The 21,501-nt window shown below is 33.9% G+C and overlaps 3 protein-coding genes across 4 annotated transcripts; all 3 read left to right on the forward strand.

Moving 5' to 3' along the window:
- The first annotated feature begins 4,882 nt into the window (after window positions 1-4,882).
- On the forward strand, window positions 4,883-8,846 carry LOC144555817 (argininosuccinate lyase, chloroplastic-like). Of its 2 annotated transcripts, none has more exons than XM_078304248.1 (7): window positions 4,883-6,006; window positions 6,114-6,377; window positions 6,647-6,763; window positions 6,893-7,041; window positions 7,160-7,451; window positions 7,791-7,961; window positions 8,526-8,846. In XM_078304248.1, the coding sequence occupies exons 1-7, from the start codon at window positions 4,906-4,908 to the stop codon at window positions 8,823-8,825; spliced, it is 2,394 nt and encodes a 797-aa protein (XP_078160374.1). In that variant the 5' UTR covers window positions 4,883-4,905; the 3' UTR covers window positions 8,826-8,846. The 2 variants fall into 2 exon arrangements, with proteins under 2 accessions (XP_078160374.1, XP_078160375.1); XM_078304249.1 differs by having other exon boundaries at window positions 7,797-7,961.
- Window positions 8,847-9,892: 1,046 nt separating this feature from the next.
- Window positions 9,893-11,883, forward strand: ATOEP16-2 (Mitochondrial import inner membrane translocase subunit Tim17/Tim22/Tim23 family protein). Its single transcript, XM_078304549.1, has 7 exons — window positions 9,893-10,140; window positions 10,716-10,767; window positions 10,876-10,926; window positions 11,063-11,094; window positions 11,268-11,301; window positions 11,430-11,497; window positions 11,580-11,883. The coding sequence occupies exons 1-7, from the start codon at window positions 10,015-10,017 to the stop codon at window positions 11,721-11,723; spliced, it is 507 nt and encodes a 168-aa protein (XP_078160675.1). The 5' UTR covers window positions 9,893-10,014; the 3' UTR covers window positions 11,724-11,883.
- A 1,991-nt stretch (window positions 11,884-13,874) lies between these two features.
- On the forward strand, window positions 13,875-15,476 carry LOC144555991 (DNA-directed RNA polymerases II, IV and V subunit 9A-like). Its single transcript, XM_078304456.1, has 4 exons — window positions 13,875-13,894; window positions 14,005-14,080; window positions 14,516-14,674; window positions 15,305-15,476. Exons 1-4 carry the CDS (start codon window positions 13,875-13,877, stop codon window positions 15,383-15,385), a joined length of 336 nt encoding a protein of 111 aa, XP_078160582.1. The 3' UTR covers window positions 15,386-15,476.
- Window positions 15,477-21,501: the final 6,025 nt, after the last annotated feature.

Consider the following 21,501-nt stretch of genomic DNA (forward strand, 5'->3'; position numbering starts at 1 on the left):
AGCTATCAGATCAGTTTTAAGGTAGATATGTGTCATCCTTGTTAACTGTATCTTTTCTTGATCTTGAGTAGATTATCAAATATAATTACTCTTGTAATTATACTGCATGCAGATAATCTAACTCTATCAAGGGGCCCAGTGATGCTATAGCTCGTATAGAGATACGAGGGACAAATAGTATTCTTGGCAGACTATCACTTCCTCAGCTAAGTTATATATATGGAAATGCTACCGTTATGGCTGCTTTTTACGGACAGCGTTAGATAACACTTACTCATATATATTTCTTAGTGGGAACGATAAATACCTCATATTGTAGAACTTTGACACAGAATGAAAACATAAATGACACGAACACAATTCTATTTAATGTTTCATTCGGGGTCTGTCAAATACCATGTTCCTAGAACATGTATCCATGTGATTAAAATGACATCTCATGTCAGGTGGTTTGTAAAACTTAACCATCTTTTAATCCACATGCTAACCTTATCGCGGTAATTAGTGTTCCTGCTAATTACCTTGGTCAGTGACTTTTAAGAGTATATATATTATCTATATTATGGAGTTTCACAATTTCAGTCATGAACTCGAAATGATCCATAATTTCAATAATACTCAAGGCAACAAAATGATATATAAATAAACATTCAATTCATGAACAAAGCTTTATGATTAACTTATCGTATTATTGACTTCTAGATTATTACAAACTAACATACTTGCTAGTACTTTTTACATATGACACTGGATGACGTTTGAGAGTATTAATATTAAGTTCTGCATGTATTTATACCTACGCATTGAAGTTTTTTTACCTATGTGGTAAACTATTTTTGTTGAAGGAAGGCTGATGCAGGGACGATTGGAGAATGTTGATGCGGTGATACGGGGTCCGCACTACTTCATTAGAGAAAGGTTAACGCAGTGACGATTGAGGGACTGAAAAATGGATGATCATAATAAGTTATGCATCAAAGTATTAATATCATAGTTTTCAAATGTTAATATCTTATCTTTCAAGTATTTATATCTATAAAGGTTGACGCGGGAACAAGTACGAGAACTGAAAAATAGGGGACTATATAATTATTGTGGATCATAGAGGAAGAATGCTGCAAGGTTTTTGAATAATAATTAGTGGGGACTATATAACTATTTGAATCATATAATATTTTTTTTAGAATAATAATTAGTTGAGACTATATAATTAGTGAAAATCATAGTATATAATTTTTCTAAATAGAATGTGGAAATTTTAGAAGTACTGAAATGAGCGGCCATTTTTATTAAAACTCTAAAAAAAAAGTTTTTTACAGAATTGCCCCCGCATTCGGGTTTTTTTTAAATTGCCCCGACCGCCTGGTCTACGGGCGGCCCACCCTCCTAGCAGATCGCCCAGGCCAGGGGCGGTCCTCTTTTTCTCTTCTTTTTTTAGAGAGAGATCTTAATATTTTGATTTAAATAATTTTGTGAAGAAATTTTTTTCTTGTTTAGAGTGTATGTCAAAAAAATAAGACGTTTGATATATTTATAAAGTAATGTTGTAACTCTTTATAACTTTGATTTGATTTGTCAGTTGGATATCGCAAGTTTAAAGATAACACTAATTAAGGACTTGGCCTTGATTCAAAAATTTCCAACTTCTGACAGCTTGTTGATCTTTTTATCTTTATTTCTGATACTAAAACAGTAGTTTAGAGCTACTACAATATGTACAAACCTCAAATTAGATATTTTTCTATGCAGAAAGTACCGTAGACTGACCTCTGGTATGGTACCAAGTCCAAATTCAGCAGCCAAGCACTAAGCAAAGGCCACTGGTATAGTGTAATGCACTAAAAATATCAAATTTGACATCTTCTGGTAAATCAGCAAGTCTGGACTGATACAGGGACCAAACTAAAAAAATGATTATACCAGCATGTAAAGCATTCAAAAATACATAGAATTGATACAAATTTCAATTTAATTGGATTTTTCTATAATTAGTTATGAATTTTCAAAGTTCAGCTTTCAAAAAAACTTTAAACTGCCATAACTTTGGCTAGGAAAGTCGGATTTGCACATATGACCACTTTTCGAAAAGGAGAGGATGAGACGGATTCGAATATCCCCTAGGGGAACATCCCCGGGCATCTGAAGCATCAGAATTTAAAAAAAATGTCGTTTAGTGTATCAAAAATTCAATTTAAGTTTTCATTCAACGGTAGGCATACAATGATCGGTATTTTGTTTAGTCAAAAGCCTAAGAGATTATTCAAGAATTATTCATATAATTATTTTAAAGTGTATTTACTATTTATTGTGTCCATTTGTCTATCTCTGAGCAAATGGTATATGTTGACAATAATCAAATAATCCAATTATTCTCTAAAAAAAAAAAAAAGTTGACATCATTGAGGCAATCTAACAATATTTCCTTGTTATTTTCTTGTGTATATTTGAATAAAATAAATTATTAAGAATCAATGCCAACTCCTTAATTAGTGTTATATTTAGACTTGTGATATCCAACTAACAAATCAAATCAAAGTTATAAAGAGTTACGACATCACTTCATAAATATACCAAATGTCTTATTTTTTGGCATACACTCTAAACAAAAAAAAACTTTTTCTTCATAAAATTATTTAAATCAAAATATTAAGATCTCTTGCTAAAAAAAAAGAGGACTGGTCGGACCCTAGGCGGTCTAGTCCCTAGTGGACTGCCCCTGGCCTAGACGGTCTGCTAGGAGGGTGGGCCGCTTGTGGGCCAGGCGGTCGGGATAATTTAAAAAAAATCTGAATGCAGATGCAGATCTGTAAAAAAAACTTTTTTTTTTTTTAGGATTTTAATAAAAAAAATGGCCGTGAAATGAGGATACTCTTTTTTTTTTGAGGAAAAGTCGTTGGGCGTAATGAGCCCGTACTCTTATTCTTATTAAAAACTGGTCAATATCTCGAGGTTTTTAGGGAAAAGGGATCAGTCAGCGTTTGATTTCTAAAAATCGCTGGCGATGATGTTTTCGTTGGTGTATTTAACAATTTCAGTAATAAAATGGACTAATGCCTTCTTCTTTTTCCAAAAAAAAAAAAACTCTTAATATTAAGAAATGAGTAAGACTTGGATGCTATGGATAGCATAAGGTCATCCGTGTTACGGCCTCAAAAATCTATTGTATAGAATTTAAACTTTGATTTAAGTAGTTTAATAAATTAATTATATAATAAACTTGTGGAATACTAATTTTTACTATTCTTGAAATTTTTTTGCTATTTTTTATGATTTATGATTTATGAAAAATAGCAAAAATAGTCTAAAATATTGACAATTTTTTTATTTTTAGACCATTTTTCATAAATCATAAAAAATAGTAAAAAAAATTTCAAAAATAGTAAAAGTTAGTAACTTACAAGCTTATTATATAACAAATTTATTGAACTACTTAAATTAAAGTTTGAAATTTATACAATAAATTTTTGAGACCATATTATAAAAATCCTTATGCTATCCATATCACCCACGCCTTACTCTTGAGAAATTGGCCATTAACCTATCGCACATTAGCGTTATTCCGAGTATAGAACAAAGATTCTCTTAAAAAAGTCAAGTAGCTCCAAATGATAGATATTTCATTTGGTCTGACTGAGGTAATCTGTGCCATAGCCCATATGGAGAGGCGCAATTCAATTTAATATGTGGCGAGTCATTGTGTAATAAATCGTGTGGTGTCTCATTGTGTAATAAATCGTGTGGTGTCTCATTGTTAAAGAGATTAAGATCGCGGTGCGAGTCTGATGCTGATGTCAGTGATTTGTGTGAAGGTAAAATTTAGAAATTCGGATAGTTCAAAAAAAAAAATGTGATGTTAAAAGTTCTACAATTGTGTTGAAGCGAGAATATAGAAATTGTGATAGTTAAGAGATTAATCGAAATAAATTAAATTGAAACATTTTTATGTGAATTATGATATCATTTTTTTTAAGCATATTTTGTCTTCATCATACAAGATTTAGACCCTCTACTAAAATAACCTATCAGCCAATGAAAAAAATATTATTAATAAATATACATTTTTTAAATTTAAGTTTCAACAAATTGTGCACCATAAATTAAAAAATGATCAGCAGCAGGATATACTTCATCATTGCCATCATAGAAAATCTGAACTGTTGTTTGAGAAAAAATGTTATTGGCAGGCCAAAACAAGGATGTGTTAGCAACTTAAACAAAATTAAAGCAGGCGCTTAGTACACAAACAGAGTTGTTTTCACGTCTTAATTTGAAATTTGTATCAAAGCCTAGCATTCTATATAATTTTCTTCTATATTTGCTTTACTGATTCTAGTTCCCATAGCTCCTCATTTTAATATATTTTTATTTCAAGTTTTCAACCATTGTCTGGCTCTACATCCTCTCCATTTCGAACAGAAATAGAGGTGAAGATCTATTCCTTCATATGCCTAATTATCAAGATCAACTGCTATAAATTCTAAAAGGCCACCTCCATTGCAGTTTAATTGAGCAACAGATTCGCATTAATTTGCCATATTATAACAAGTGGTGGCCACGACTTGAGCAAAAGAAGGTCTCTTGAACTGCTGTAAGGTTCATTTTGTATATATTTTCTATCATACTAAATTACATACAACAACATATTTAGGAAGGAATTCAATATAAAATTACATATATATCATTAATAAAAGCAATATGCTAGGCATGTATTAGCCTCTCATTTCTCTGCTACCACATTTCCCAAATATGATAGCCGTTTTTTCTGGTACTTCATTCTATAGCCTTTTGACAACAACAGAATTCCTTCAGCGACCTTTTAATTTCTTTTAGTTGACTTGAATCCGATTGCAGCCAAAACAACCTCTTCATCCTCCCTCTCCTATCGACACAACCTGGCAAGCACAAATGTCGAGCAGCATGGGCACGTACCGTCAGCATCATCACCAACGCCGTCGCCACAACCACATCCACAAGCCTGAGTGCATGTGCTTCCGCCACCTCACCACCAAGCTCTGTTGCATTGTGCTTAAAAAAAGCCCGAGCTCCAAGAAACAGCTCCATGGCGGTAATTCGCAGCGGAAGGACAACCAACAGGAGCTCTCTTTCATATCTTACACGGCAAACGACACAGCAAGTCCACATAATTCAGGTTTTAACCAGAGAGGAAAAGAAAAGAAAAAAAGCAAGTTTAGGTGCTTCAAGCCAAAATGCCCACACTTGCCAAAGAAGATAACATGTTGTTGCATAGTGGAACCATCTAGAATGTCGTCAGTTGGGCCTCCACACAACTTGACAACTGGTGCACGGCCGCTACCAACCACAACAGTAAGGCAAGCTGTGAGGAATGCATCTATGGAGACCATGCTGTCGGGTCGTAACATTGAGCCAGCAATAGTCGAGCAGCCAATAGGGTCGGGTGCATCGGTAGAATCCATACATATAGAATTGGTGCCAGATCACCAACAAGAACTGCTGCATGAGGAGGAGCAGAGAGGAACGGCGAGAAAAAGTGTTCGCAACAGTGTACGGACCAGTTTGCGTACCAGTACTGTGCGATCTAGTAAGGAGGTGGCCGAGACAGATGAGAGTGACCTGCGTGATTCGTCAGATTACGTGGAGATAATAGACAGGCAGGAGTCAGAGCATGATGATGAGGAGGAAGATCTCGGAGAATTGGAAATTTTATTGGAGGAGAATGAGAGGGAAGAAGAACCGAAAGAGACTACGAAATATGAAGCGGAGAGAAAGGAGAGGAAATTTTGGGCTGGGAGGTACAATGAAGGCTTAAATAATGTGGTGGAGATAGTAGAAGAAGAGAAAAAGGAGACTGAGAAGAAGGATTATAGAAAGGAGAAGAAAGTGCCGGAAAGGAAATTAGGTCGGTTTAATGATGCAGTCAGTGAGGTGGTGGAAAGGTTCACTGAATCTGTCACCAAAGAGGCCGACGAGCTCTACATGCATGACATTGTCGGTAGCCGAGCACATGTTAAGATGCTCGGAGCAATGGTAAGTTTAGTTGATTTTTTTGTAACTTTTAATTTGTAATTGTGTGTCCTCATCTTGAATTCTTTTTAAAATCCATATAACAATTTGTACATTTGTTGATTAACCAGGGTTTAATAACCGTAGACGATAGGGATGTAATTTTGAATGGGCTTGATGAGATTAAAAGATTAATTGAAGATGGAAAATTTGAGTGGAAGAAGGATAGACAGGATGTGCACATGAACATTGAGGCTGCTTTAATTGACATGGTCGGGGAGCCAGCCAAGAAGCTCCAAACCGCTAGAAGCCGTAATGACCAGGTTGCGACAGATCTCAGACTGTGGTGCCGTGATGCAATTGGCAAGATCCTCATTCACCTCAGAACTCTCCAGGTAATTAAATATTCCTGTTAGTTGTTATATATGTTACCAGTACGGTTTTCTGGCACAAGGCATATTTGTTATTTATTTGAATGTTCATGGATTGTGCAACATGTAAGCCTGTATAGTGATGTTGGTTATTATCTTTCTTTTGTTTGGATAAACTTACATGCTTCTTTCCAACAATGTCTTTTACTGTCTTAATGCAAATTTGTGTACAGTTAACTAATTGACAAAAAGTTGTAACCCATTATGAAATTGAACACATTTTGAAATTTCAGGTGACATTGGTGTCTTTGGCTTTGGATAATAGGAGCTTGGTAATTCCTGGATATACTCACCTACAAAGAGCACAGCCTGTTCTACTCCCGCATCTTTTGCTCTCTTATGTTGAAGAGGTAACTTTTTTCTGGTACCTTCTTATAATATGTTTTATATGTTTGCTGGAGTGTCATGCCATGGTATAACAAGACTGACAGGTTAATCTTCAGCCTAATTAAATTTATGTTTTCAATTATTTTTTTTAGTTTGAACGTGATAGTGGGCGTCTGATGAACTGCAAAGATCGCCTGAACTATTGCCCTCTAGGTGCCGGTGCATTGGCTGGTACTGGACTTCCGATCGACAGGTTTGCGACTTCTGAGGAGTTAAAATTTACTGAGCCTCTGAGGAACAGGTAAACTTTTTCCTGAATGTCTACTTACCTTCAAATTGGATTTCATCACTCTTTCATACTAATTAATATGAAATTATGAACTCATGTTGCCTTTTGTGAAATACTGTTACATATATAGCATAGATGCAGTATCAGACCGTGACTTCATCCTCGAGTTCCTATCAACCAATGCAATCATAGCCATTCACCTCTCCCGGCTCGGAGAGGAGTGGGTCCTGTGGTCATCAGAGGAGTTCGGGTTTCTAGTCTCGAATGATAAAATTTCACCTGGAAGCCACATGATGCCACAAAGGAATAACCCCGACCCGATGGAGTTGGTACGTGGTAAAACTGCCAGGGTTGTAGGGGATCTCGTCACCTTGCTTGTTCTCTGCAAGGGGCTTCCACATGCTTACAATCGGGATCTTCAGGTAAAAGTTTGGAAGAATTATCTTCTCCCCTTGTTACAGTCTAAATGATGTGTTGATTAAATATCTTAAATGTTCAAGTCAAATTATTGTAATTTATTGAATAATGTATGCAATCCCTTAAACAGATCAAAGAAAAACAATATCATATATACATAAAACTGAGTGTTATAATATAAATCTGAAACTTAATTGATTATTGTTTTCTATAATATGCGTGCATCCATAGAAATGATTCAAGAAAATAATCCTTGTTGTGATCACACCTAAAACACTTAACATTAAAAAGTTAAAAATAAAATAAATGGATAAAATATAAGCTAATTTGAACTTTTTTTCAAGATGCAGGAAGATAAAGAACCATTATTTGACAGTGTCAAGACTGTGATAGGAATGCTTGAAGTATCAGCAGAATTTGCAAGGAACATTTCATTCAATCGTGAGAAGATTAATAGTTCTCTTCCAGATGGATATCTAGATGCCACTACTTTAGTTGATTATCTTGTCAAGAAGGTAAACCATTTATACTTGCATCTATTTTAAAATTGAGTGAGGCTATGGTACTATACATAGCGCGGATTGGTCCGTACTACAGATCAATATTTTCATTTTTAAAGTTCAAACAGTCGATATGAACTGTTCAACATGATTTTCATATAAAAAATATATACTTGCAGATTATATTTTTTATATGTATATTTTTTTTGCTCTTTTTCTAGATAGAAAATCACTCACTACTTTTGAATGATCTAGACTCTCTAGATAAAGTGATTTTCTACCTATCTAAAAAAATAGTAAAAGATATATAAAAAATATATATAATTTGATATACAAGTACATTTTCATATGGAGATCATGTTGAACTGTTCATATCAATTATTCAGACTTTAAAAATAGAGATGGTGATCCATAGTACAGGTCAATATGCACTATGCACAGTACTGTAGCCTTACTCTTTAAAATTTGTCAAATACCTCAACTTTTACTGTGTTTACCACCCTTTGTTGCAAAATTTATACTGGCATCTATTTAAAAGTTTGTCAAAAACTGGCGTAAAACATGTCCTGTTTTTTTCAGGGTATTCCATTCAGGGCATCACATGATATTGCCGGACGAACAGTTGCAATGGGCATAACAAAGAAATGCAAGCTTGCTGAGCTCAAACTTGACGATCTACGCAGAATAAACCCAGTATTCGAAGAAGATGTGTACGAGTATCTTGGACTTGAGAATGCCATCATGAAATTCATTTCGCATGGATCAACCGGTCCCGAAGAGGTCGCCAAACAACTCGAATACTGGCTCAAAAAGCTGGAAATAAAAAAAAGTGAGAAACAAGAACGCCAGAAATCACCTCGCTATGCACGCAATGAGTGAATTCATGAATTATGCATTTTTTGATGAAGATGTCATTCTGTTGTTTCATTTTGTTTTTAATTTCTCTTCAAAAAAAAAAAAATTTCGTTGGAGAGAGTTTTATCCGGCTGGCAGCTTATGATCAATTTTAAAAGTAAGCATTTTTAATTGAGACCCTTTTTTTTTGTTTAACTTGAATTGAAATTTTGTGCCTGGAGCCCTAAATTGTTTATACCATGATTATACACAAGTTTCCTGTTGCTCTTGTTCCCCTTAGATGGCTTTCTTATGAACACCTGGAAAATTATGTATGTTTATTCATACGCATCATTGGCAAAAAAAAGGTTTGTGTTTATGTTTATGTTATATATAGAATTGTGACATCAGCTGTAAATCGTTGGCTGCCTTAATTAACCAAAAGAGGGAATCCCAAGCATCAGTAATATACTGGTATCTAAGGAACTCAATAGTAAGAATGTTCACCTGATGTACTCTTTTTGTTTTCATATGCGTGTAATATCTGTATTGGCCATGAAGAATGAATTTTTTAAGTTAAACTGCCACCTCTAGTGAGTACCAAAAATAGTTTCCATTCTTTAATTGGGTTGCATTATTTCTTTCATCACATTACTTTGAATTGGTTATATAGGTTTTGTTCCATAAGCCCAAACAAAGTTAAAAAAAACCAGATAAAAGGGTAAACAAATAAGAAAAAAGGAAAAAATAAAGGCCCATGGGCTTAATAAAACATGCTAATGGGTCCCAAGCGCTAACCATATAACAAATAGAATAATATAAACACTGCAGTACCGACAGGTGCGTATATATCTCATATTTTGCGTGACCGACGTGTCCGGTGCCTATTCGAGGATGACGTGGGGGCCAGTATTATTTGAGCTTTGAGATTCTCGTAGAACGTATTGCAACGGTTGAGATTTTCCAAAAAGTCACGCAAAATATGAGATATCTCAGAGGATGCGAATTCAGTACCGACTCCCCTGGTCAAGCCACGTTTCATTGTCTCCACCCCTACGTGGCGCGTCTCTGTGTTCTTCTCTTGTCTAGAGGCCTCTTCACTTCTTCAGTCTTCATCAGTACCTTATCACATGATACATATAAGAGATACATTAATCCATCCATCTCTTTAACACAACCCTAACAAAACACATACACTTGTAAAAGCCAAAGAAGGAAGAACTGAGCTGAGAAAATGAGCAACAGAGATCTGGAGACTCGGGTGACAGATCAGCTGAAGGCGCTGGAAAACGGGCAGCTTTTCGACCTCGGCCATCCCCTCCTCAATCGCATTGCTGAGAGCTTCGTCAAGGCTGCTGGGGTACTTTTTATATATATATATTTACAATATAATATCTGTGCTCAGCATGGATGTATTTACTTTATTTTTCATTTAGTTCAAGGGAAAAAAAAAATGCAGAATTGAGCTTAAACATATATGAGATGGACCATAATTAACACTATTTATTAACTAAGGTCCTTGAATTTTATTTTTATGCCATATTGCCATATTTATTATGAGTGATGTTCGGTGTTTTTCGCCGGAGTGAAGTTTGCGTCACATTTTTTATATCTTTTGTTATGGTAGTGAATTTTTATGGTGCATCCGTCTCTTGTGCATTTAATGCAGAGTTTATTATCATCTTCTAATTAATGTTGTAAAAATGAAATTTGTTTAATTTTTCGTAATGGAGTACTAGTATTGAATGTATGATAAGATTTGATGCATCTATAGAACTCGGATGTAGACTAGAATAGTCAATATTAAAACTGCTTCCAACTTCAAGCAGCTGATTAAATTGCAAACAAAACAGATAAATTGCAAGAAAATTAATTTGAAGTACTTTTTGTATTTGCTCTTAATTGGGGTGCTGACTCCATATTTTATCATTGTAGATTGGGGCTATCCAGGCAGTGTCACGGGAGGCGTACTTCACTGCTATGGACGGTAAATAATGGGACAATTCTAATTTCATAACATATAACATCACATCACAATTTAACTGGCACAAAAACTGATTTTTGATATGCTGTTTTATGCATGTACAAAAACAAGTGGATGGCACAAATACTGGTGGTGAGGTCAGCAAGAAGAACAAATTCTCAGGTATAGGAATAAGAAAGTAGTCTTTAATTCATATGAAATAAAATTCACCTATGATGAATATATTTGGGTGAAGCCTTTTCTTCTAATTTTATTTGATTAAAATAATTTGACAACGTTATTATTGTTGCAATTTCAGGGGATTATTGCAAGAAAACTATGGAGGTGATGGTAAGTGGGGTCACAAAAACTAAAGTTACTATTTCTTTTTTTCTTGGGATGTTAGTAAAAAGTAAAGTTCAGGATATGAAATCCTGATAATGAATCACAATTTAGGACAAAATTGTCCTCCAATATTCCTGCATTTGTTGACTGATGTCTGGTTTTGAATTTTGTTTATCCAGGTGAAGGATGTTGGGAAAGAGTCTCTACAATGGGGTATGTATAGTATTTGGTGTTGAATACTTATTCAAAATTCCCTCAAAAAAAACAAATACTTATTCGAAAGAGTACTGCTACAGGTCATGTTGAACTAATTAACACACACATTGAGAAAACTTGTGTAGGTTTAGCCGCTGGAATGTACTCAGGTTTGACATACGGTCTCACGGAGGTTCGAGGAACACATGATTGGGTAAAAATCATATATCTTACATTTTAACAGAAGAAAATTGAAATGTTGGTTCATATTATTTGGTGCACCTTAATTGAAACAGAAGAACAGTTTTCTGGCTGGTGCTGTCACTGGTGTGGCGGTTGCTCTGACGTCGGAGCGTGCTTCTCATGAGCAGATTGTTCAAGCAGCAATCACTGGTGCGGCCCTTTCTAGCGCTGCGAAACTGCTCTCTGGTATATTCTGAGCAATGGAATGGCCTGGGATATGTACTTATTTTCTTATGTTTTCTTTAATAACTGGACTTTTGGAATTATGCGGGGTCTCTATTAGAATTTGAACTACTGGACTCAAGACTCATTTTGTTTGTGATGTTGCTTCAATTCAGCTTATTTTGTAGGGTCTCTTACTGTCATGTATTGTGCCCAATTTGTTTTAGCTGTTTATGTTAATTGAAGCTGGTGGATGTTAACGTTGTTTGGTTAAAACAGGAAAAAGAAAAAAATTTATATACTATTGTTCTGTATGTGAAGCTTGAAAATTGAAATTTAATGGAAGTGGAAGTCTTAGCTCTTTGGCTCGGTGCGAATTTCTTTCTGAGGCTGGGTTTGAGATCTGTCAGAATCGGGGGCAGTCCAATGTCCTGTTGGGGTCTGTTTGATCATTGTCTGTTGCGGCTTGGGTTCGACCGGACATCGGACCACCCATCGATCGGGCAACTATTCGGGGATAACGCTAGGTATTGTTTAAGCTTTGAGATTCGTGCAAAATGTATTTGAACGGTTGAGTTTTTCCAAAAAGTCGCACAAATTATGAGATTTCTCCGAGGTTGCTAATTTTGCATTTTCTGATGGATGTAGAATTCTACATAATAATATATATTGACAATTTTGATAATGTTCCTTTCAATAGAAAACATATAATGTTAATTAGAGAATTAGAAAAAGTAAATATGTTAGTTTATTATATTGACTTTCTATATTAACTTCGTATAATTTTTGCGTCTTTAATATCATTCAATAACTTATTAGATAATGTAAAATATTGGAACACTAATTTTATGCTAAACATCGGTACTACCTCATGAGAAAACAAAATGAAAGCAGTAAGCACCCTTTCAAATTCCATATTTTCATAGAGCCGTAGATTGTTTTGACTATAGAAAGCCGTTCCCAAAAAAATAGGATCCGTGCCTATAAATTCTGTTCCGTCAAATTTTACAAGCGTCAAACGCTTCCTAATTTGACAAGTTCTTCTCAAGCTTTTCTGTTTATAATCTCTCTCATCCTTGGGCGAGATTTGATGTTTGGATTTGTGTAAATGTTGTTTGCTTGAAGTTGCAGAGTACCACAGACAGGGTGCGTCTAATATTTGATAAACGAACTATCAATTATTGAGGATCTGGAAATCTTATTTCTATATTTGACCTTTGTGAGACCTGTTGTATTTTTTTGAGAAAACATAAAATTTTACAATAGATTTGTAGGAAAATATTAAAGAAGTATTAATTTCTTGGGAGGACCAGAGTTCACAAATATCGGCCCATACATATTTTAAAGTTTGACCTTTGTCACGAATATGTCAAACTTTTAATGGAAATTCTGATATTCCTCTAAAGTTGAAATATGTGTAATATTCTTATTGGTACTCAATTTCAAAGTAGATAATTTTAGCGTACTCAATATTAATTTGTGGTACATCTAATTCCAATAGTTCATATTTTCAAAAGTATTATTTACATTAAAAATTCAAAATTGTATATGTATTCTCAATTATCTAAACAGCGTGTATCAAATTTGGATCTATTTGAAATACATTTCTTCCATCAAATAATTAAAATAAATTGTGAATAGAACTAATAATTTTATTATAAAATGACTTCAAATTTAATGTAATTTAATTTGATATTTGCTATATTCCTCAAATGAGTGTTGTAAAAAATGTTCGTTTAGCCAATTAATCAGTCGATTAGTCATTGACGGTAATCAAATTGTCACGGAATTTTTTAATTAATCGATCAATTATTTTTTATTATAACCAATTATCCTTAATTAATCTTCTACGATATCATTCCATCCGACAACCGCATACCATTATTTATCAAATAAGAAAATCCGTTCGTGAGATGGCGCTTTATAGGTACTGACTACTGACGTACTGTGCTTACAAAAAAAAAAAAAAAAAAAAAAGTCGGTATGAATTAACGACTACAAAGTTGTAGGGCTTTCCCGAAGAATTTTGGCTTCAATAGAGAACTTTCTGGTCATTGAAAAGTACATGCTTTAAATGGATTATTCGAAAATCCCAACATTGCCCCTCAACAAGAGAAAGAGACCATAGAACCAAAGCAGAAGCAATCCATAGCATAAGGAAGAGATAGCCTTGCTACGGCGGTACCATGAAATTTTGCCGAGAATGGTAATATTAATACCTAAATTAAATGAAACATCAGTTATTATAATTACATTTTTTTTTTCATTTTATAACTGGTGAGTGTCTGATTCTTTCTCTTGTTTTACTTTTTGTAGTAATAACATTTTGTATCCAAAGGAAGATAAAGAGAAGAAGGTGCTCCTTTATGCTTGTAGGAACTGTGAGCATCAGGTTATTCTAGTGTTGATTTATAATTTAATTCTCTTGTGTATTTATAGAATAGATAAACAACCTTTTCCTAATGATTTTGCATTATCTCTGTTTTATGCCATATTTTCTTTTTCTGGTAAAGTTACGCCAACAAAAAAAAAAAAAAACAGAATATTATATTTGTCTAATTTTCTATTTCTCAAAAATTAGTTTTTAATCTAGTGACAAATTAATCCGAATTGAAAAGGACTAAACCTCCATTTTCTTCTCGAATGAAAATATCTTCCTATTTCTCTTTTAACAATCAAAATTGCTGCAAGGCTCTCCTTTGTATCTTTTATTATATTAAAAATTGATCATGCATAATAAATAATATATACAATATCACTTATATAGGCTTAAACATCCATCTTTTCTTCTGATATATATCTTATTTATTTTCCTAGAATATTACAGGAAGTAGCAGATAACTATTGTGTGTTCCGACACGAGGTCGATCATCCCGTTACCGAACTCACTCAAGAGTTACAAGATGTGTTATCTGATCCGACTCTACCTCGTACCAAATCAGTCAAGTGTGCATTGTGTGGTCATCCTGAAGCAGTCTTTTTCCAGGTACTGGTATTGTATTTCTATGTGAAATACAACACTTTAGATTCATTTTAATTAATTTATTTTAGTTTTTATTTATTTATTGGATCCTTTGAGGTAGGGGTGGCAAAAAAGTTTGTAACTCGTGTCTCGCACTTGACTCGTTCGTTAATGGACTGAGCTAGCTTGCCACTGGCTCGGTCCAAAATTAATGAGTTCAAGTTGGAACCTAGCTTGCGCGAGCAAGCTAACTGGCTAGGCATCAATTTGTGAATTTGTAAGAATTTGTGCGCATTTTATACTGTCGAGCTCGGTCCAGCTCAGTTTAGTTCAGTCCAAAAAATTTGTAAAATTTATTTTCTTCTTAAAACAATATTCAGTCAAACCTAGCGAGCCGGCTCACGAGCTAACTCGGTCCAGTTTGTGACGATTTTAAGCTGAAACTTCAGCTCAATACCTATAAAATCAGCTCGCTCGTGACTCGAACGAGCCAACTCGTAACGAGTTCAAGGTGAACCTATCTCGTTGCCACCCCTGCTTTGAGGCCTTCAGAAATCGAGTATTTTGCATTCTTTGTGCAAGACATGTGATTCATTTTACTCTCTATTTGTTTTTACAGCATGAATTGAACATATTTTTATGTGTGAATTTCAGGCGACAACAAGGGGTGAAGAAGCAATGACCTTGTTTTTTGTCTGCTGCAATCCAAGCTGCGGCCATAGATGGAGAGATTGATTGATCAGAGAACTTATGTTGTTTATATGATGTTTATATCAAATTAAATTATCAGTGGGTTCATGTTTCATGCATTTAGTTCATATGCGAGCGTTAAGTAAATATGGTATGGTAGTAGTAATTCTATTTGTCATGTGCTCTTTGATTTATTTTTAGAAATTAACAATTTAGTTCTTTGGAAAAGTGATTATTTTTTTTCGAAAAATAGATCCTGTATCAATTGTACGGTTCCACTATTTGTAGGGACCGCACTATTGGTGCCATTTCAGTATTTTTCAGATGTTAAAATGACTTTTAAAAACTGTTGAGACTAGTGTGTACAAAAAGTTCGTAACTCGTGATTCGATTGAGTTCAAATCAAATCAGTTCGGCTATGAAACAAATCAAATCCAGTTTGGTTCGAAATTGGTTCAAATCGAACTTGATTTGAATTTGGCTCGATTTGGAACTCTTATTTTTAGTTTTAAATCCCACTTCAATTTCGAACCAATTTGGTTCAAAACTGATTTGAATCATATCAAATTAAACTCGAATTCTTATTTTCAGTTTGAAAGCCTACTTCAATTTTGAATCACAGTTCAATTCGAAATTAATTTGAACTCGACCTAGATTAAGTTCGATTTGGCTCGATTCTTTTGCAGCCCTAGTTGAGACTACTATTGATGCAATTTTCTTTGCCTGTCCTTTCTAATCATGTGATCAGTGTGGAAAAGACATCACGAACCAATTGTGAGATGTACTTTTAAAAAAAAAAAATATAATGTTACGCAATGGCTCAAAACATAGCATTTAAGTTATTTGAAAGGCTCACTGTCGAATCAAAATTAATTCATATGTAATTTAAAATATAAGAGGGTCTGTTTTGAAATTTATGTTAGATTAAAACGAACGACTAAGATCTTATTCTACAGTGGTATTGTACTGGAGTCCATATCCTATGAGGTAACATAATATTTCTACTTAATTAGATCCGGACCCATTTAGAATCTTTTAGTCTAATTTGGTCTGAAGTCAAATACACGGTGTCCCTTTAATGTGTGTGTAGATTTTGATCCGACGGTTCGGATCCAAACAAAAATATTTTGTTAAGTGCTATGAATTCTTTGCATTGGATCTGAATTCTTGGTCAAGGATTTAAAACTGGAATTCATATCACCTGAGGTAATATAAAATTTGAGTTTAAATCCGGATCATTTGATTTGTTTTGACACGAATAATAAAAAAGTTCCGTATATTTTACTTCGGTCAGAATTAGTTCGAATTTTAATCAAACACACTGATTAATTTATTAAACTCAAATATTTTGTTACCTCAGAGGACAGGGACTCCTGAGGTAGAGGATCTCGATTTCAGATCTTAGAATTTTTTTTTTTTTTCAAAAAATAGAACTAATTTTAATAATTTTAACGGAACAAACTCAAAGAAGTTGAATTCTATAAAATCTTAATCTCCGTTAAAATAATTAAAATTAGTTTTATTTAATCTTCTGTACATGAAGATTCTAGACACGGTCCCTTTTGTTTAACACCTACCAATTAAGCTATTTTTTTTCTGGTACTTTAGCTCCGAATTGAGAAACCCCGTAAAGTTTCCTTCAGCTTTTAAACCCTATCCGCATGTTTTTTTTTTTTTTGTTAACCGTATAGCCCAAATCTTATAATGATGATGATGATGATGAGGCATATATTATTATTGTTATAATTATTATTACAATAATAAATACATAAAAGGGTTGGCTTTCAATCATGTTTTTTAGCCGTGTCATATTATATATGTTTTCAATCATTTAATCATGTTTTTCTTTTTATTTATTTATTTATGATTGTTTGACTCATATATTTTCATGCTTCTCTGGACCAGTGTTTGATGTATTCAAGGTACAAAAAAAAATAATAAAACTTCTTGTATTTCTCTGTAGAAATTTTATACACGACTAACAATGTTATTTTTTTATCAAGCATAATTTTATTATTTACAAAAATACATTTGTGTTTAAAATTTGTTCATGCAAGTTGTCTTATTTAAAAAAAATGATATTTATTTTTGTTCATAATTCTGTCAAGTGTTAAATTTTTTTATGCAAGTTGTTTAATTTAAAAAAAAAAATCCATGGGGATCCTTATACCGCCTTGAATTGGAGGCTTTATTTATTAGCTACCGTTGATGTAAACTAGGGCATAAAAATTAGGACTTTGTAAATATATATTTTTATCAATATAATTATCAATGGTATCTCCCCAACTAACTTTAAAAAAAAAATTGAAAGTAGAAAAACAACTCTAACAACAATAATTAAACAACTCTTAGAGATGAAACCTATATCAAGGTCAATTATATTAATTTTTTATGTTGAGTATAAAAATCAATTTTACAGTGTTTATAAAATTTTACTCTTTAACTATATAAAATGTTATATACTAAGTATATAAATTTTGAAAACAAATAAAAGTCAATTCACCCATTCATCGAGATTCACCCCTTAAATTAACCATTATAATAACCAGCGACAATAACAGCTTGTAAATATTAATATTAGAAGATGGAACAGAAGAATCCCATTGTACTGTGTTAAATTATAGATCTCATTATTTAATTAATATAGAAATAGAAATTTACTTATTTACAAAAAAAGATAGATACCGGTAACGTGTACCTTCATTACTAAAATAGGAAATAGTACCAACGGCTAGTTTTAGAGCCTTGTAATTATAAATAGGAAATCTTGTAATAAGAAAAAAATCTTTTTTTTTTCTCAATATAAATTTTCTCTCTTCATTTTATACTATCTATCTCTAAAATTCAACATGGTATCAGAGCGACAGATCTGAAATATACCGCCCGAGTATCACATAAACTAGCAAAGCTAGTCGGTACCAAAAAATAGCGAAAATCTGCAAGAATCTGCCAAAATCAAAATGGCTCAAGAAGGGCAAGGGCAACAAAAGCTAACACATATTTTGCTCAATGGCCAAAATTATTTGTCATGGGCAAAGGCTGCATATAGAGCTCTAAGTGGTCGGGAGGTGTTAGAATATATCACCGGCGAAATGAAAGAGCCAACGGTAGTAAATCCAGAAAATAAGACCGAAATCGAAAAAAAGGCAGCAAAAAATTGGAGAACGAAAAATGATAGAATCATAACCTTGCTCATGTTGTCAATGGAGCCAACCGTAGCTGACCTCTTCGAGACGGCCGACACGGCGTATGAGTTGTGGGAAGCCGTAAAAACCATGTACGGGCAACAAAATAATTTTTCCCATATCTATCAACTTATGCAAGAAATCCAACAGGAAAAGCAAGGATCAAGAAGTAATACCGAGTACCTCGGTGCTCTTAAGAAGAAAAAGGCCGAACTTCGGACTTACCGGCCTCTAACCACAGATCTGACCACACTTCAGAAACGAGATGAAGAAGATGACATCTTTCAATACCTCGCCGGGCTGAATCCGAGCTATGAAGCGGTAAGGTCTCAAATCATGACTACGGCACCTCTTCCCTCTTATTCTCAAATTCAAAACTTAATTCAACAAGAGGAAAGTAGGAGATCAGTCATGGGTGGTCCACAGATCACAAAATTTGAGGAATACGAGACTCGTGGTTTAGCTGTAAAAAACCCCAATTTCAATCCAAATCGACCAAATCAAAATAAAAGCGAAAAATGCAATCACTGTAAAAGAGAGGGTCACACTCAAGATCGGTGTTGGTTTCTCTATCCGCATCTCAAACCTAAAAAAATTAGATGGGAGAAAGGAGGAGATGGACAAAATTGGGGAAGAAACGGTGGAAAAAATAAGACATTCGCTGTTTCGAATGAAGAAGAAGGGGTCAATAGACTAACGGGTCCGAATCAAGTCGGATTGGGAACCCACATGTATCCAGGCGGACCCATTAGCCACTCTGGAGGATTCAGCGACCAAAGGTTCAGACCCATTACAAATAGCGGACCCGTTAATGGTTATTTCGGACCCAACAGCAGCTCTGGCGGACCCAATAAACCAGGCGGACCCGTTAACTCTGTTTTTTTCGGAAACGGGTCAGGTCTAGCGGGTCAGTTCCCATATTGCGCTGGCGGGTCAAGTTCAATCGGGTCAGGAACCTATTATGGCGCTGGCGGGTTAATAAACGGGTCAGGAGGTGGATATGGCGCTGGAGATCAAGTGCAACAAGCTCTGGAGCATCTTTCTGCGCTGCTTGGGAGCCTAAACACCCTTAGTGCATGTGGTATTGCCTCTTACTCAAAAGATTTATTTTTTAACCAAATTATTATAGATAGTGGAGCAACCGATCATATGTTTGGTAACAAACAATTGTTATCAAATATAAACCCGACCAAGAATGATAAATTTGTCTTAGTTGCAAATGGCATGAAGGCACCAATAAATGGCATAGGGGAAATTAATTTATGTAACAAGTTAATTAAAAATGTTTTATACTTAGAAACATTTCCCATAAACTTACTTTCTATAAATAAACTAACACAAGAATTAAATTGTAATGCAATTCTCTCTTGTAAAAACGTCGTATTTCAGGACCGGGAAACCGGAGTCAAGATTGGTGAGGGATTTTTACAAAACGGACATTATTTATTGAACTCCAAGCAATTTAATTTGTGTGCTTCCGCAAAGACCGTTAATTTTGATCTATGGCACAAGAGACTTGGGCATCCATCCGACAAGACTTTAAGTAGTATTTTAGATTTTAAAAATTCAAATTATATGAATTGTGAAACATGTAAGTTAGCTAAGCAAACAAAGCTTCCTTTTGTACCTTCCTTTAGCAAAACTAAGGCTTTATTTGATTTAGTTCACTCCGATGTATGGGGACCGGCCCCAATTGATTCATATAATGGATTTAAGTATTTTGTTATTTTTATTGATGATTTCTCAAAAACTACTTGGTTGTATTTATTAAAATCTAAAGATGAAGTGTTTGGGTGTTTTTTTGAATTCTTATGTCTTATAGAAACTCAATTTAATGCCAAACTCAAAATTTTTAGATCGGATAATGGAACCGAATTTATAAACAACAAATTTTCAAACCTTTGTAGAGAAAAAGGAATCATACATTAAACAACTTGCATAAATACTCCGGAACAAAATGGAGTATCGGAAAGAAAAAATAGACATTTATTAGAAATGACACGGACTTTACTATTTCAAAATAATGTTCCTAAAATTTATTGGTCGGATGCCCTACTTTGTGCCACACATTTAATTAATAGACTACCAAGTGTGGGTTTATGTAATAAAAGTCCGTTAGAAATCATCTACCAACAAAAAATTACATATGATCATTTAAGAATATTTGGTTGCACAAGTTTTGTGCATATCAAAAGAAAAGATAAACTTGATTTTGTGTCACAAAAAACTATATTTTTAGGATACTCATATTACAAAAAGGGTTATAAATGTTATGATCCGATTAATAAAAAATTATATATTTATAGAAATGTTACATTTTTTGAAAATGAGCCATACTTCAAGGAAAAAGTATTTGACCAAACAAATATAAACAACCACATTGTGATGCCTTATATGGATGACTTAAATTGTGAACCAACCAATATTTGTGAAAATGAAGTTAGTGAAATTAATAATAACACAAGTGAAGGTTTAGTACAAAATAATTTAGGAATTAGAAGGTCACCTAGGATACCAACACCATCAACTAGACTTAGAGATTATGAAACCTACACGGTTCAATACCCCATAGAAAATTTTGTTTCTTATGACAAAATTTCATTCGAATACCATACATTTCTCACTTGTGTTGAAAATAAATTAGAACCAAACAATTATCAAGACGCCATTGAAAATCCAATTTGGTGCAAAGCCATGAAGGAAGAACTTAGTGCCTTGGAACAAAATGAAACTTGGAAAATAGTCCTCTTACCAAAAAATAAGAAACCGGTTGGATGTAAATGGGTATATAAAATCAAATATAATAGTGATGGTACCATAGAACGGTATAAGGCAAGATTAGTTGCCAAAGCGTTTACACAAACCTATGGAATAGATTATAATGAAACCTTTGCACCGGTGGCAAAAATGAATACCGTTAGAATTTTATTCTCTATTGCCGTAAATAATGGTTGGGATCTTTACCAAATGGATGTT

Source organism: Carex rostrata, chromosome 6, assembly GCF_964058835.1.
Source record: "Carex rostrata chromosome 6, lpCarRost1.2, whole genome shotgun sequence".
NCBI classification, from domain to species: Eukaryota; Viridiplantae; Streptophyta; class Magnoliopsida; order Poales; family Cyperaceae; genus Carex; species Carex rostrata.

Coding starts and splice junctions, on each gene's coding strand:
- LOC144555817 (XM_078304248.1), top strand. CDS start 4,906: ATGTCGAGCAGCATGGGCACGTACCGTCAGCATCATCACCAACGCCGT. Junction 7,452..7,790: donor CTTACAATCGGGATCTTCAG/GTAAAAGTTTGG, acceptor CTTTTTTTCAAG/ATGCAGGAAGATAAAGAACC. Junction 7,962..8,525: donor TTGATTATCTTGTCAAGAAG/GTAAACCATTTA, acceptor TGTTTTTTTCAG/GGTATTCCATTCAGGGCATC.
- LOC144555991 (XM_078304456.1), top strand. CDS start 13,875: ATGAAATTTTGCCGAGAATG. Junction 13,895..14,004: donor ATGAAATTTTGCCGAGAATG/GTAATATTAATA, acceptor TACTTTTTGTAG/TAATAACATTTTGTATCCAA. Junction 14,675..15,304: donor CTGAAGCAGTCTTTTTCCAG/GTACTGGTATTG, acceptor TGTGAATTTCAG/GCGACAACAAGGGGTGAAGA.
- ATOEP16-2 (XM_078304549.1), top strand. CDS start 10,015: ATGAGCAACAGAGATCTGGAGACTCGGGTGACAGATCAGCTGAAGGCG. Junction 10,768..10,875: donor GTACTTCACTGCTATGGACG/GTAAATAATGGG, acceptor TACAAAAACAAG/TGGATGGCACAAATACTGGT. Junction 10,927..11,062: donor CAAGAAGAACAAATTCTCAG/GTATAGGAATAA, acceptor TTGCAATTTCAG/GGGATTATTGCAAGAAAACT.